Genomic DNA, 14,792 nt, shown 5'->3' with positions numbered 1-14,792 from the left:
TTCAAGACTTTCAACTTTACGGTATGTATAACTAGTGTAGAAAATTCCTTGGGCAACAAAAATGTCTAGCTGCTTAGTCCAACCCTAATAGTTAATGGTGATCAATTGACCAAATATACTAATATACTAATTCATTTAAACACCTGGACTAAACTGGGTGAAATCAATTAACCACCAATCATTCTTGTCAAAGTTTGTCATATATATATATACAGTATGTTACTTGAGGCCATAGCACCGTATTATTCTGTGGCTGAGAACTGACCTATTTCACCTCTCTTCTACACCAGACAAAAGATGGGGATTGAATGTGCAAATTGTTGATATCTTAAACATCAACATTAATATTGTACTCAAATTAAAGCTGTATTCCCAGTTGTCCGATTTAACGTCTTTGATGAAGTGGCGTAATGCAAGGGGGGCTGTAGGGGGGGACCCAGGAGCCTTAGGGGCCCTGAGCCTAAATTGAATTTAAAGTTAAAGAGGTAAGAAAATGGACGAACACTAGATTAATTAAACTATCCTCGAAATTGGCCCATGGAAAGAAAAATCCTGGCCCCGCAGCGAATAGTTACACCCTTTGCTTGCTTCAGGGACCCCCCCATCTATTCCTGGGCCTCATCTAATCCTTGAGCCCTGGTCTCCCAAGTGTAATAATCTTTATACCATTGTCCTGATGGGAATAATTTTGTAGGAGTTTTGAAGACCCTGGAGTTTTTTTTTGATAAACTACTGCTGTATCTGTTTAAAAATTCCTATATTACACATCTTGTCACTTGCCATACCTTGCCATCTCTTGCCATGCCTTGCCATACCGGATGAGTAATTATTCAATGGGACAAGTGGAGATTTACTTGATGTAATAATTTGACTTGCATCCGGCCGGCAGGTTGTTCAACTGGGAAATTCTGTCCAGAGACAAATTTATGTCTTACCCTAGAGTATTACCAAAAAAAGTAAAAGAAAAGAAAGGTGTTTATTCTCTCCAATTTATGTATCAGTCTTTTTGGTTATTAAGTGTCACACATGATCTGAAGTCCTTCAAAACAATAGCAAACAATATTTTCCCCCCAGTTTGTGCATCCTCTTAGCAATTTTAGAACGCAAGTTTATATGGGAACCAAGTAAAATACATTGTCACAATTATGCAACCTCACACCCGAGTGAAATAATGCGCCACCTTGACATTTCATGCAGCTCTTGAAATCATACCAGCAGTCAATTTATTTCGTCTAATCCAAATTAGTTATGCTCCAATAATAATATTGTGATAGATTAGGATGAATAAATCAATGAAACACACATAAACAAAAAAACAAAATAGTTAAAAACAGTGAGAGAACAAGATGATAATTAACATGCACGAAAGATGCAGGCAAATTCTAGCTAGTCCTGAGGGAAAACTCTCACGATATCATGATGCCTACAGGGCAGGATACTATGAATAAATTATAAACAAAACATGTAAATGACTTTGGATGCATGCAAAATGACCAGCCATGATGGGAGAGCTATGTTGAGGAAGATTGACAGCAATTAAGAAACTTTTGTTTTAGTATATTTCATTCCTCTCGTTTACTTGTCTTATATAGAAGGCTTAGTACAAAACAACATCAGTGTCCAATTTAACATTCAAGGGACTTTTCAGACATCAAACAAATATTTTAAGGGTGAACAAATGAATATAAGCGCATTATATCTGAAGTATCATTTGGAAAGGTTTCTGTCAGCCTAGCCCCTTCCGTTGGGAGAAATAGAGATTCAAAACTAAAGTATGAAATGTTTCCCAAAAGGTAAACGAGGGGTTGTATTGAAGAAGTTAGCATGCATACAGTATACTCCGGATATATGTGACCTGATTGATTCACTTTGGCTTCGGCTTTGAGTATGCTGCTGTGTTGGACAAATCTAAGCATAATAGTAATGAAAATTATACCAGCCTGCGATATCAACCTAATCTTGCAATTATAGTAGGTTATCGCCTTAAATGGTATTGTTAAATATTAAATCCATATTTCAAGTTATGTGTATCAATTATTGAAGTCTTTTTTTTTTTGCTTCCCAGATGCTTTTTTTCTGATTCTTTTTGTTGTTTTGCACAGAAAACTGTAAAGTTGTACAGCATGATCAGCAGATCAGACAATGTTTGCAGTCAAGTCTTTCTTTCAAGACTATGAAATTAATGTTATAGTTGGCAGCTTGCCATTGAGACTGACGATGGTGAACGTTTTGAAGTGTTGATCATCAATTTTTTACGAGATTGTGCTTGCAGTATATGATAGCTTCATAAAGATCAAGTTGCATATGTACATGAATATATAATAAGCTATGAGATGCAATAAATAAAATTTAGTATCGTTAAACATTCAAACAATTAAATCTGTTTGATGAATGGGGATGGTTTTACTATTTATAAAATCACTGAAATAATAGAAAATAGAATTGCATTGTCGAAGTTCAAACTGGGCAATTTTCAACCTCAAATATGTGACAACATTGAACATAGCTTTCTTAATTTGTGCTTTTAATACTGTTTCATAGCCTGTAGGGCTGCAATGATACCTTCAATACATTGTACAGTAATAGAGGAAGTCAACACCAAATGTCAGCTATGAATGGTCTTAATGTTCAGTGAAGATGGGAGATGTTTCTTGACCCATCATTCAAATGATAGGAAAATCTAGATTCCGTTACAAGAACCTCCATTCTGACTGGCAACCACCCTCCCCAGGCAACTGTCCTCTCCTATCCCCAGAAGTAGGAGATGATATATTGACCAATGGCTGAATAGTTCTCTTGGAAGACCACATATCTCATAATCCTGACTTCACTGGTTCAAGTCTAGCTGTTCTAGCCACAAAAAAAAAAATCTTTTTTATGACTTTGATTACAACTTCCCATCAGTGTTCCATTGTTTGTTAACTTATCATAGAAAATCTTGGGAAAGTAAATGATATTGTTAGCCCTGTATTAAATACATTGCACTCAATCACACACACACACACACACACTGGTTACAGGTCTTCAGTACTGGACCAACATTTTAGTGTGCTAGATTGCTAAAAGTTTTGAAAAGTACTTTCCAGGTGGTTATCCAAATTATATCCAGATGTCGAGAAGTGTTAATAAGTTAGAGGATTGCATGTTTCAGTGAGTTAAACTATGTGAAGGGTGGTAGCAAAATGCCTCTTGATGTTGAAACATGGGTGACCATCAGTTAACCTTCTAGCATATTAGTGGCCAATAATACTGATGCCTTTTAAGATTCTGCAGCAGAAAAGTGGAGAATCTTTAAACTTAACTTGATTCCTTAAAATGCTCACAAAATTGTAAACTATTCCAAAACTACGAAAAAGAAAAAAACTATGCACCTTGTTTATGTACTGTAGGATTGCTTTTTGAATGTACATGTAATGGTGTGTACATGACACACACCTTATTCTGTACTTCACAAACTGTATAAATCCTGTTATTGTTTTCCCCATGTACCGGAGACTCACAGCAGGTGAACGTGCCATGAAAGAGTCTTGGTGTCAGCAAGAGAATTCATTTCTTAGAAATTTGGAGATTTGTTTTTGTACATCATCAGCAGCAGCAACGCCATCCCCCAGGTTTTCTATTTCACATTGTATGTGTTGAATTTAAATAGTGCCCTACATGTGACCTAACCATAATCCTTTGCCAGGAAGATATCCTGTTCAATCCAGCGTAAACAGGATCCGAACTTAAACCAATCTATGTTAATGTGACATTAGGAGGAAAATTGACAACCAGGGTATATACCAATGTAATAATAGGAGAAGACAATTAACAGACAAAAGTTTTATGAAATAAGAGTTCATAGATACAACGGAACATTATCCATTCCCTATTTTCGTCTCTGCTCACTATCATCACCTTCGGTGTACATATCTCATTTCAGGCTGGAGAGAGCTCTGTATTTGTTGACAAGATTATTAAGGGGTGAGGAAGAATGTTTCTTGCAAAATGACATAAATTAACTGCTTTCACAAAAAAAGCAAAGTGCTATGTAGTGTGACCAGATTGCAATTCAAGCATGAACATGTGTAGCAGTATTCTTATGATTACATACTACGAACAAACTTCATTACATCGAAATTGGTTTCAAAAAATTTAAGAACCCAAAATATTTCCAGCTGAAAATCTTCACAATTGAGTCATAATTTTAGCAGTCGCCTGCTTCATCAGACTTGGAAAAACAGCAAACTGGGTGATCAGAAACTGGCAACAAGAAGAGAGAGGGGGGGGGGGGTGGGGGTAAAAGAAAAAAAGCTTTATGCTCCCACAACAGTAAAGTGTGTCCATATTTCTTAGATTGTATACACTCCTATGTATTTCATTCTGCTCTTACCTGTCTCCTCTACATATGCACTCCAGTCTGCCTAACATGCAACAAATGGTAACATCCTTGCTCCACACACCCAATGACCCCCTTCGTCATTTGTAAACACCCAAACCAGTAAGTTTTGGGGTATGTAAATGTCATCTGTATTGACTGACAATATGCTAGAAATACCAAATATGGTCAGGCCTGGTCAAATTTCTACTCTAGCTTCTCTGTCTCCGTCAGAGCAAGTCATCCCACTGAGATGCTCATTTGTCAAATTTGGTTGGGAATTAATTTGGGAGGATATAGCTTTTATAAAAATAGGGTTGGAAGGTTGCCAGTTATAGCCATGTTTATGCCTGCTTAAATGTTTTGGGTGATAGTAATGGCCTATGAAGGGATGGGAGTATCTTCTGTTCTATAAATTTTGTTTGGGAGGAGATGAGAGGTAGGTGTTAATCATCAAATGGGGGGAAAGACAGGGTATTGAAAATTAATTATCAAAATGTATAGCTCAGGTTATTCAGACCGATCCGAGATGAATTTCTTTTGTAAATATTCCAATCAGATCATTGAAAGAGTCACTTAACATTCTTCATGTTTACCACAAAGTTTTCTCTATTAAGTCAAAACCTCATTAAGAGCCTTAGGCTTCCTAAAGCCTAGGTTCATACTTTCTAAATGATATGGCTAGGACATCGTCATCAATCATGTAATATCTTTTGACACTACGGCAGCTGTTTCAACATTAGTTTGTACCCTTTGTTAATGTGCATTCCCGTGATGGATGTCTATTAAAACTTAATGTACATGGTAAACAAGTATGTAAAGATCACAACCGCCTCCTTCTATTGGCCAATTTGCATCCCTTTCATGAGAAACGCTCCTCAGGGGTTGCACATCCAAGAGAAATAATTTGTTTTGTTTTGGTAAATGTGCCTGATACTCTATTGTTCATTAATGTTGTTGGTTCGTTAAAGTGGCATATTTCATCAAAAAAAGGGGAAGATTTTTGCATGTCATAATCCCATTTAAAAGTGATTACAAAACAATGAGTAATTAACTTATAAGTAAACTGTAACTTACTGTAGGAGTAAACTTGAAAAATTGAAACTGAAAGTCTGTGTCATGTTTCAGCTTATATGTAGATAGTATGACTGCAGCAAACTTGTGTACAGGTAGGTGGTCATGTTTGTCAGAATCCAATGGAAACATTTATTTACTAGCTAATTAGCAATCTCTGAAAAAAAACAAAAACAAGTATGGGTGTGTTAGTGTGGTCAATGCATTAATTTGAATAAGCTTCCTATGCATACAGTGATAAAAACAAGTATGGTTGTGTTAGTTTGGCCAATTGCATCTATAGTTTTGATCGCCATTCTACGCATGTTGAAAAAACAGGTAGGCATATGGGTGTGTTAGTTTGGCCAATTGCAACTATAGTTTTGATCGGCATTCTACGCATGTTGGAAAAACAGGTAGGCTATGGGTGTGTTAGTTTGGCCAATTGCATGTACAGTGTCTTTGGAGATCTGCATTCCATGCATTCGGTAATATCGCTGCAAGATTGTAACAAACTGCCGACTTTTGCTTTAATTAAAGAACAGGCCATCTGTAATTATCAAAACCATCAGTAGCTGAGCGAGAAACTGTTGCCAGGAAATTCCCACCTTTTCAAGAACCAGACACTTGTTCCTTGTGCCTTGTGCCTTATATCCCTCTTTCCTTCCCACTGACTCAAAGTGCAGATATTTAAACTACTTTATGTACTGTAGTGTCTGTTGGTTTTAGTTTTGGGGAATTATCCATTATTGATGATGCATATATATATATATGTATACTGTGGAAGTGGATTGAAACACTAGCTAGTTAAGCTAAATATACAAATGAAACAGAAACCATGTAGGAAGGGAAATCCCCTCCACTCACTCTGAATCTACTGATTAAAGGGAGTGAAGACTCGCGCACAAAGAAACGTCTGATGCCGGTAATCCGACCTAGTTTCGAATGAGGTGTATTAACAGAAGTGTTAGACACCACCATCGATCCCAGAAAATATACACACAGCTTGGAACTGCCGGTAATTAGACACTAGTGTACAGTCAATACATACAGCTACGGTAAATACCCACAACACAGTGTACATAGCAGCGATGGACATCTTAGGTCCAGATAAAAGATAACAAGGTATCATGTTTCATTACTGTCTGCATCTTGTAGGACAAGAAAAAAACTTCACTTGCAAGCAACGGAAAGTTAACTTTTACAGAGGGCGGCACACAGTTTGTGGCGAGTCTTCAATGTCTTTAATGTATAAAATACTGTCACTGTATCAACGATTACCTAGCTCTTGTTCTGTATATATTTTGTTTGTACTGTAACCAGTGCAGATAGCCACATTCTACAGTACAGTATATCAATGTTATATTCTCATATTGTCTGTGTGACGGTCTGTATCATATATTACCGATCTTTTATGTTAATAGCAAAGACTGAATCTGTACATTCCCTCTTTAAGAGTTTCTCTGCATCAACTGAGGTGTAGATATACTTAAAAATTTGTGAAAGACAAATTAAAATTGTCATTGAACCACCATAACAATCTAGCTTTTTCACAGTTAGCAGAATTTGTTATGACCCTAACATTTCTAGATAATTGGAACTGATAATCTTCAATTATAAGAATAAAAAGCAACTTTGATAATTGGTACACAGGGTAGGCTTTGTGTATCCCATCTATCCATTGTATCTACCTAGACACTTGATATAATATAGTTTCTAAAATTAATGCTTGAAGGGTCTTTGTTTTGAAGTGGTCTATTCATCGATTTGTGCCACAAGACTAGTCTGCCTGTGCTCCACTGGGTGGCAATATTTGATTCTTGCTGAAGGCAAAGTGAATCTATACAATAGTGTGTGTTTGTGTGTTATGCCTTGGTTTGTAAACAGCATTACTCAAAAAGTACATGGTTGACTCTTCTGCATAGTATGCTGGTACCCTAAAGTGAGCACAAGAACCTTATGGTTCTTGTGCAGATCAAAGGTCATGAAAGGTCAAAGTCTGAAAACTGTTTAAAGTCCATTTTTAGGTAAAGCTGGAGTGAACTTCATACCGTAGTGTTATGTATATTCACTTTAATTAGTATAAGAATGTTGTTGTTTGGCAAAGTTCAAGTAATTTGAAGTCAACTAAGGTTACAGTCTGAAAAGGTTATAAACATGATAACTCTAAAAGTAAATCCTGGATGAAATTCTTATTTTTCGGTGTGTACTTTCACTTTATATTGTGCACATTAAATGGTTAACATGCATGTGCAGTGTTATGTACAGTGTTATCCTAGATGTTTTCATAGAATATGTGGCAAGTAATCACTAAGCCTGTTGGGTTTCTACTCACTTTCTAGTTAGTACAGTATGGTCATTCTGTGCAATACTAACATCCCTTAAATGGATAATCCTGAGGTAAAATGATTTTGGACTACTGTAAGACAAACATACTCTTAGCACAGTGGTGAAAATTTGCATTGAGTTCCTATGTATGGTTTCTAAGATATCAACATTTGAAGTTGACATGTTTTGTACCAAAAGTGTATAAAAGAGATATTTTTTTTGCTGTCAGCATGCAATGAAGACATTACACTTGTTCGCTTCAAGTTCCACTTCTGCTACAAACTTTGACAATTGTTAAAAGTCCATGTATCAAAAATTTCAAGGTTTGAGTTTCATGCTAATATGACCAGGATGCTTTATGTATTTACGTTAATCTAGACTAATCAAGACACATAAATGTGAAATAATGAAGTAAAGGTTGAAAATTTTGGAAGTCTTCCAATTTGCTTTGCACGTCATTCATATTGGTATTGAAAATGTCTTGGCGACAAATTTATGTTATTGGAACGAATCAAATTCGATTCAAGACTTGCTCAATTTCAAATCAATTGGTGGAAAGGTTGTCATTGAGAAGGATGACTTTGCGATCTGATCTTGAAAAATAATTTGTAGTTTTGGGTTAGTGTAGTGATTTATGAGCAATTTGCAGTGCAGTGTATCAATTTACCTCTCAAAATGTTTCTAAACCAAAAAAAGGTTTTGAAATACCTTGAGAGTCTGACATACTCTGCTTCCTCACTTACCTGTCTTCACACAACTACTGCATTCTTATTCTAGCATATCTATTGTAAATCTTAAAGTGAATTTCAAGCAGAAATGTCTATTTTAATGTTACCATCTTAATGTCGCAATGTTTCTCTCTACTCTTTCTTTCTCTCTCATCACGTCTAGAATTATGGCTGCAAGGGAACGTGAACGTCTTTCTCGTGTCAAAAATGAAACTCAGTCACAGCCACAGGCAACTGCTCCTCTCTTTGGAGTCCCAGTTCGAGTTCAAGAGGTATGTTAACATGAATGAGTACGATAATTGAGGATGCCAAGGACTTGTGTTTATTTTGTTGTTTGGTAGTAATATTCTTCTTCCTGTTCTTAATCTGTTAGTTCATCGTAAAGCAACGTCTAAATCAACTCATCAATGTTACAGTGGAGACACCCTGGTCTCGTTTAAAGGTGGCGCATCAGCGGTTGCTCGATTGTCGGTGCCCGTTTGTCAAATGATTGCAATTCATCGTTTCATGCAAACAGCCTTTGGTCAAACACATTTGTGATACAGTAACTCGTGTACAGTATACTGACACTACGCAAAGTGCGTGCTGACCTGTGCATTGTAAGAAGTTCAATTCACAATTGTCCAAGTTCTATTCATATTCAAGTAACCTATGATGCTTATCATCCATCCAGTCAGTTGGGACAAGTTTTCATGCTAATACCACTGTATACTGTCTTCCCATATCATGCTTCAACCCACTTGTACTGACAGTACAAACAGTTCCTTACCTTTTATCTGATAGAAACCTGATATTCCTACTGCTCTGTGCTGTCATTTCAAGTGCTTCAAACAGGAAATGAAAGTCCAGAACATAAATAATTGTCCCATCTGGGTGATGATGTAATTTTAATTATCCTTTGATCATAAAATCTTACTTGAAATTGTTAACTGAAGTAGAAAATTGTAAGGAAGAGAAAGTGGGTGGTCCCCTAGAAGTGATAGTGAGTGCTAAACTGTTCCAGTCGTTTAAGGGTGCTTTAAAACTAGATCCCGATCAAATCCCCTGATGTTGTCAGACGATCATCTCTCCATGGGGTAAACTTATGCATTGATCCGGACGCATTTACACTTGAGTCGTACTCGGTTCTTCCCCCGCTTTTTCACCGGATGTCATGGTGATAAAATTGTATTGGAAATGTGTCCTTCCCAGCCGCAGATCGTGTAGTACGTATACTCAAAATTTTTGGTTGTCATGGTTGCATAGCGTCAGGGTGACAATACTACGCGACTTCTGGCCCACACGCACTCAATCTACTAGGACTTAGCACATGCATGATACAGGACTGGAATTTCAGGCGAGAATGCATGTGATGTAATGCGGTCACCGGACATCTCGGATCACTGTTGATGCGGGAGTGTTTACATTGCAAAATTGATCTCGACGTCCGGATCAGATCAGATCCTGACATCGAGATCCGATCCGGATCTAGTGTAGAAGCACCCTTAGTTTCGGTAGATAGGGAAGTGCAGATGTAGACTTGGAGACAGGTAAGTATCGTCACTCGTAAATCCCCAGACCAGCAAGTTTTAAGGATTACCTTGTGTCAACCCTCAGTGGGTTTTAGTACAGGTGAAGTCAGACAGATATATGCTCGATTTTTGAAGCAATGTTTTGAAGTGTGCCTCAAAGACACCCTTGTTTATCATTCTCCAACCCCCCCCCCTAAAAAAAAGCACACTGCATCCAGAAAGTAGGACATACATCTAGTAGGTACCTTTCAATTGGCAGAATATTCTTCGATCCATTAATGAATGGTCTGAAGTTTGTGAGAACGCCTCATGCCTTGTTGTCAGATCCATACAAAGTGAAGCAAGATTCCTGTTACACGTGAAAAGGGATTGTGACAATGACAATGCCGAGGGAAATCTGTTTCCGTAGAGACATTGAATGGTAGCCTTGGAATGAGTCATTAGGATCTTTTCATTGTGTGCAGTCATAAGTACACTAATAGAGCTTTCAATGCAACTTGGGGACTACCCAAACAACAAAGAAACAAACTCCCCTTTCAATTTGATTTTTTTTTAATTGAAATACGTTTGGTGACTATTTCCAGGTAAGAAAGATGTGCAATCTGCTGCAGAAATGGTATCTTTATTGGTTTGTGTTTATATTTAATCACACAAGATACAAGAACTGTTAAATTTGCTAGTACTTTTATATAATTTTCAAGTTAATATGCATGAGGTTGGTCATCTTCTCCAGAAAGGGAAATAACCACCGTTGATTTTGTATTTAAAGGTGTCCCTTAATCAACCCCTAGACTCTGGCATGAAGTGTCCTATGTAAAAGCTTCCTTGTTTACTTGCATTAATTAAACAATGATAACTTCATATCTAGTTTCAAACCAGTGGCAGTGAGCCTTTTTGCAGTGAATCCTCAGGATAAAATGTTTAGTGAGCCGTGAAAGATCTTTTTTCAAAGCACATAGTGTAATTTGAGTTCATGGGATGATTCTAATTATTGTACAGTGGTGATAGTAACGTTAAAAGTGCATTTGCTTGCATACTGTACGTAGCTCAACAGGAAAGTGATAGTTCATCAATTTGTTAATTTTTAATTGCTGTCATCGTGGTACTGCAATGACCATGGTCTATGAAACAGAACTAAAGCATTGCTTTCTTCATCATTGTGAAGTCTTTGCTTTCTCTGCTTTTGTCTCCATGGATCAAAACATAGTCCGAATGAATAGATACAGAAACCAAGTTGAGTTCATGGGCTGATTCTAATTAACTGTAGAGTAGTGGTAGAAACGCTGAAAGTGCATTTGATCGGATCCGTAGCTCAACAGGAAAGTGTAAGTTCATCAATTTGTTAATTTTTAATTGCTGTCACGCTGCACTGACCATGATTTATTTCATAGAACTAAAGCATTGCTTTCTTCATCATTGTGATGTCTTTAATTTCTCTGCTTTATCTCCATGAATCCTTGTTTTATGCAAGAGCATTCTCCAATTGAGGAAACAATTATTTAGTGCTCTCCTGTCTCTAAGAGCACAGCAGACAAAAGTGCATTACTCAGTATTAAAGAGACAGGTAAGGTCTCTTAACTTAAGTTTAAGTTTAGAGGGGAGTTGTTTGGGATATAATTCTCTCAGTCCCTGCTATGATACTGCTGGATATTGTGGATGATTGGAAGGTGCTGATGAGGTCAATGCTGTTAGTACTTTGGTCTGATCTAGGTCATCCATGCACAGTGCATCAGGGATAACATTGCATCTATGGTTTAATAATTTAGATCGTTGCCTCGACATTTGTACTACAGTGTATGAGATCTTGGATTCTTCTGCCCATGTTCAGGCAGGTTATTTTGGGCACTTATTAAATTTCTTTTATGGTTGGACACTTTCTAATTAAATTGAGGTATAGTACAAGCACCTTGTTATAAGTAAAACAAGATGGTAATCCATGGAGTTGCAGAGCTCATCTCCTCCAGACTTTACTCTTAGCATCCTAATTTCGCTCAAAAGGCTGTCATTTTTTTACACAGTTAGTTTGAACTTGAATGGACTTATTTTTTAGGCCAAATTGACCTCAATTGACCTTTGTCCTCGACCCTAAACACCAAAATTGTTACAATTTATAAATTTGTCTGGTCATTCTCTGTTATTGTGTGGTTTAATTATGACTTTGTCCTACATGTTGACAAGGAGAAATGATTAAGAACCAAGTTTTAAGGTTTTTGACCTCTGACCTTAGACCAATGATATCATCTGTCACGCAGACACGAGTTTACATAGTCAGGCACCTACCCACGAAGTTTGAACTTCATCGAACTTACTAAGTCACGGTCTAGGAGGAGTTGGTGACACATATTTCTGATGTGTGGTGAAATACGATATCTCAACTCCCTATACTAATTACATGTAGGGAGATGAGATAAATGAAAGTGACAGGGACTTGTGCTTAAACCGTCATTTAAAGTATGCTTCCGAATGTAGAACAATGTTGTCATTGAAGCATTGATGTCAGCGACTTGGCGAATATTGATGGTATCCTTTATGCTGTCTGGTCGGTTATGATACAGTCAGAAATTAAATTGTTTTCTGAAGTAATCAGCATATATTCCCATATGCCAAAACACTGAAAGTGTTAGGTGGAGTGGAGATGGGGTAGGGGAGATGAGGGAGGGGAGATGGGGGAGGGGAGACGAGGAAGGGAGATGGGGGAGGGAGAGATTGGCATTAGTGGTCAAAGTTTCAGCATTTCTAACATTTCTAAGGAATGAAAGAAATTTGGAAATTGAAATGAAATTGAAAACTGAACTCAATTTGATAAGTTATCCTAATAATAATTATGTCCTTTAATATCTTTAGTTTAATCCTCCTTGCATGTGCTGTTTTTGACAAATTGTGTCTGTGGCATGCAAGACTTAGGGCTGTACCTAAAAGTTTCTTTGCAGTCCAGTCAACTGAGCTGCAACATTGCTGGAGTAGTGTTCATGCATGAAACTGCATGAGAATGCTCCATCCACAGTCTTAAGTTGGGGGATCTTCTCACCTGCTGGTGCTATCTAGGGCATAACTATAACTGATAATCATATATTGATGGAAATTATTCACTGCATGCAGCAGGTTAAGACAGCAAGACCTGTAAAAGTTAACACTACTTTATATGCAATAAATCTTTTAATGAAACTTAAACAAAAAGGGGTCATACTTAACAAAAATTGTATGCATCAAGGATATGTACACTAGTGTGCCATTTTGTATGATCCATATCAACAGATTCTCAATATTAAAGGTCTGTCTGTATTAGCCAAAACAAACTCACTCATCTTTGAAAAGAAAATGCTATCCTGTAAAGACCTGTCAAGACCTGTAAAAGTTAAAACTGCTTGATATGCAATAAATTTTTAATGAGACTTTAACAAAAAGAGGTCATACTTAACAAAAATTGTATGCATCAAGGATATGTACACTAGTGTGCCATTTTGTATGATCCATATCAACAGATTCTCAATATTAAAGGTCTGTCTGTATTAGCCAAAACAAACTCACTCATCTTTGAAAAAGAAAATGCTATCCCATAATATTTCTCTATGGTGAATTGTTGGATATAGTCCAGATCCCCAAACAAAACAAATGATTATGTAAACATAAATAGCATCCAACAACCATAGATCAGATTATTTAAAGGGAAGATTTTGCTTTGGAATATTCACCAAGTACAATGGATGGAGCAAAATGAAGGAGAGACCAGTTGTTACTCATAAAATAATACCAATCATTTATCTTACTTGGACCGGTCAAACTACATAAAGTGACACATTTTGAGGTACTTATGACAAGGTTATGCTAATTTTAGCAACGCAGGACAGGATACACACATATATTCTTAGCCTGAACTATAAAGAGAGAGTTTGTTGTTTGTATAAACAATTCAAAAGATGCTCAAATTTCAATATACCTTTTACCTTCAATACATTTCCATTTTGAGTCCGTTTCCTGACTGTTCAAGACGTAGCCAAGAGAGGCGGAAATGCGTGGAGAAGGAAATACGCTGCAATTGCGTTATTAGAAAGGTTTCTCGTAATGGTTTCGCCATCTTGAATAAATGAAGGCATTAAAAGGATGAACGAATTTGATTCATTTTGGAGGAAAATCCTTCACTCAAACTGGGAGGAAGGTCCACTTCCGCCATTATCGTCATCACCATCGTCGTCGTCATCAGAGGATGGTGATGACGGCGGTAACAAAAGATGGCAATGCACCTGTATCGACTGTGAACAGTTTGAGGTGATGGAGGTAAGAAATTCACGCACGTAAAAAAAAAAAAAAAAACAGCAAATTGTTAGCAGCGGCAGTCAGAACTATCGATTAGGGAAAGAGTGGGATTCTGAATAGATTTGAATTCTCCTTCCATTAGATCCGTTGGAACAGAATTTGCTTTGCAATGTTTTTCCTTACATTATTGTCTTTTAAGAAATGTGTAAAAATGTTGAGAAATAATGTTATTATAGTTTGTCCCAAAGTAAGTTGGCCTTGAGGGAACTGTACAATACAGTACTTTCATTGTAGAGATTTGTCTATAATTACAAACGATATTTTCAGTGCATTACAGTAGTTGGCGGAAATAACAGCAAAGCTCTTAGTATGTTTGATTGCTTGTTTGGTACAGTAGGTATGTTTGATTCCTTGTTCGGTACAGTAGGTATGTTTGATTGCTTGTTTGGTACAGTAGGTATGTTTGATTGCTTGTTTGGTACAGTAGGTATATTTGATTCCTTGTTTGGTACAGTGGGTATGTTTGATTCCTCGTTTGGTACAGTGGGTATGTTTGATTGC

At 37.0% G+C, this 14,792-nt stretch overlaps 1 protein-coding gene across 6 annotated transcripts in view; it reads left to right on the top strand.

Annotated features, from left to right (window-relative positions):
• The window catches only part of LOC139979522 (uncharacterized), a 148,388-nt gene that overhangs the window by 14,685 nt on the left and 118,911 nt on the right, over nt 1–14,792 (top strand). For 3 of the 6 annotated variants that reach the window (XM_071990426.1, XM_071990425.1, XM_071990427.1), the window contains one exon: nt 8,630–8,738. In XM_071990426.1, coding sequence (XP_071846527.1) covers nt 8,634–8,738 — 105 coding nt within the window. In that variant the 5' untranslated portion in view covers nt 8,630–8,633. Of the gene's footprint in view, nt 1–8,629; nt 8,739–13,936; nt 14,253–14,792 lie in introns of those variants that run through there. The other 3 variants (XM_071990422.1, XM_071990421.1, XM_071990424.1) reach the window with 3 other exon arrangements.

Source organism: Apostichopus japonicus, chromosome 14, assembly GCF_037975245.1.
Source record: "Apostichopus japonicus isolate 1M-3 chromosome 14, ASM3797524v1, whole genome shotgun sequence".
NCBI classification, from domain to species: domain Eukaryota; kingdom Metazoa; phylum Echinodermata; class Holothuroidea; order Aspidochirotida; family Stichopodidae; genus Apostichopus; species Apostichopus japonicus.
Note: the sequence above shows the minus strand (reverse complement) of the source record. Positions and strands in the feature narration are given on the sequence as shown.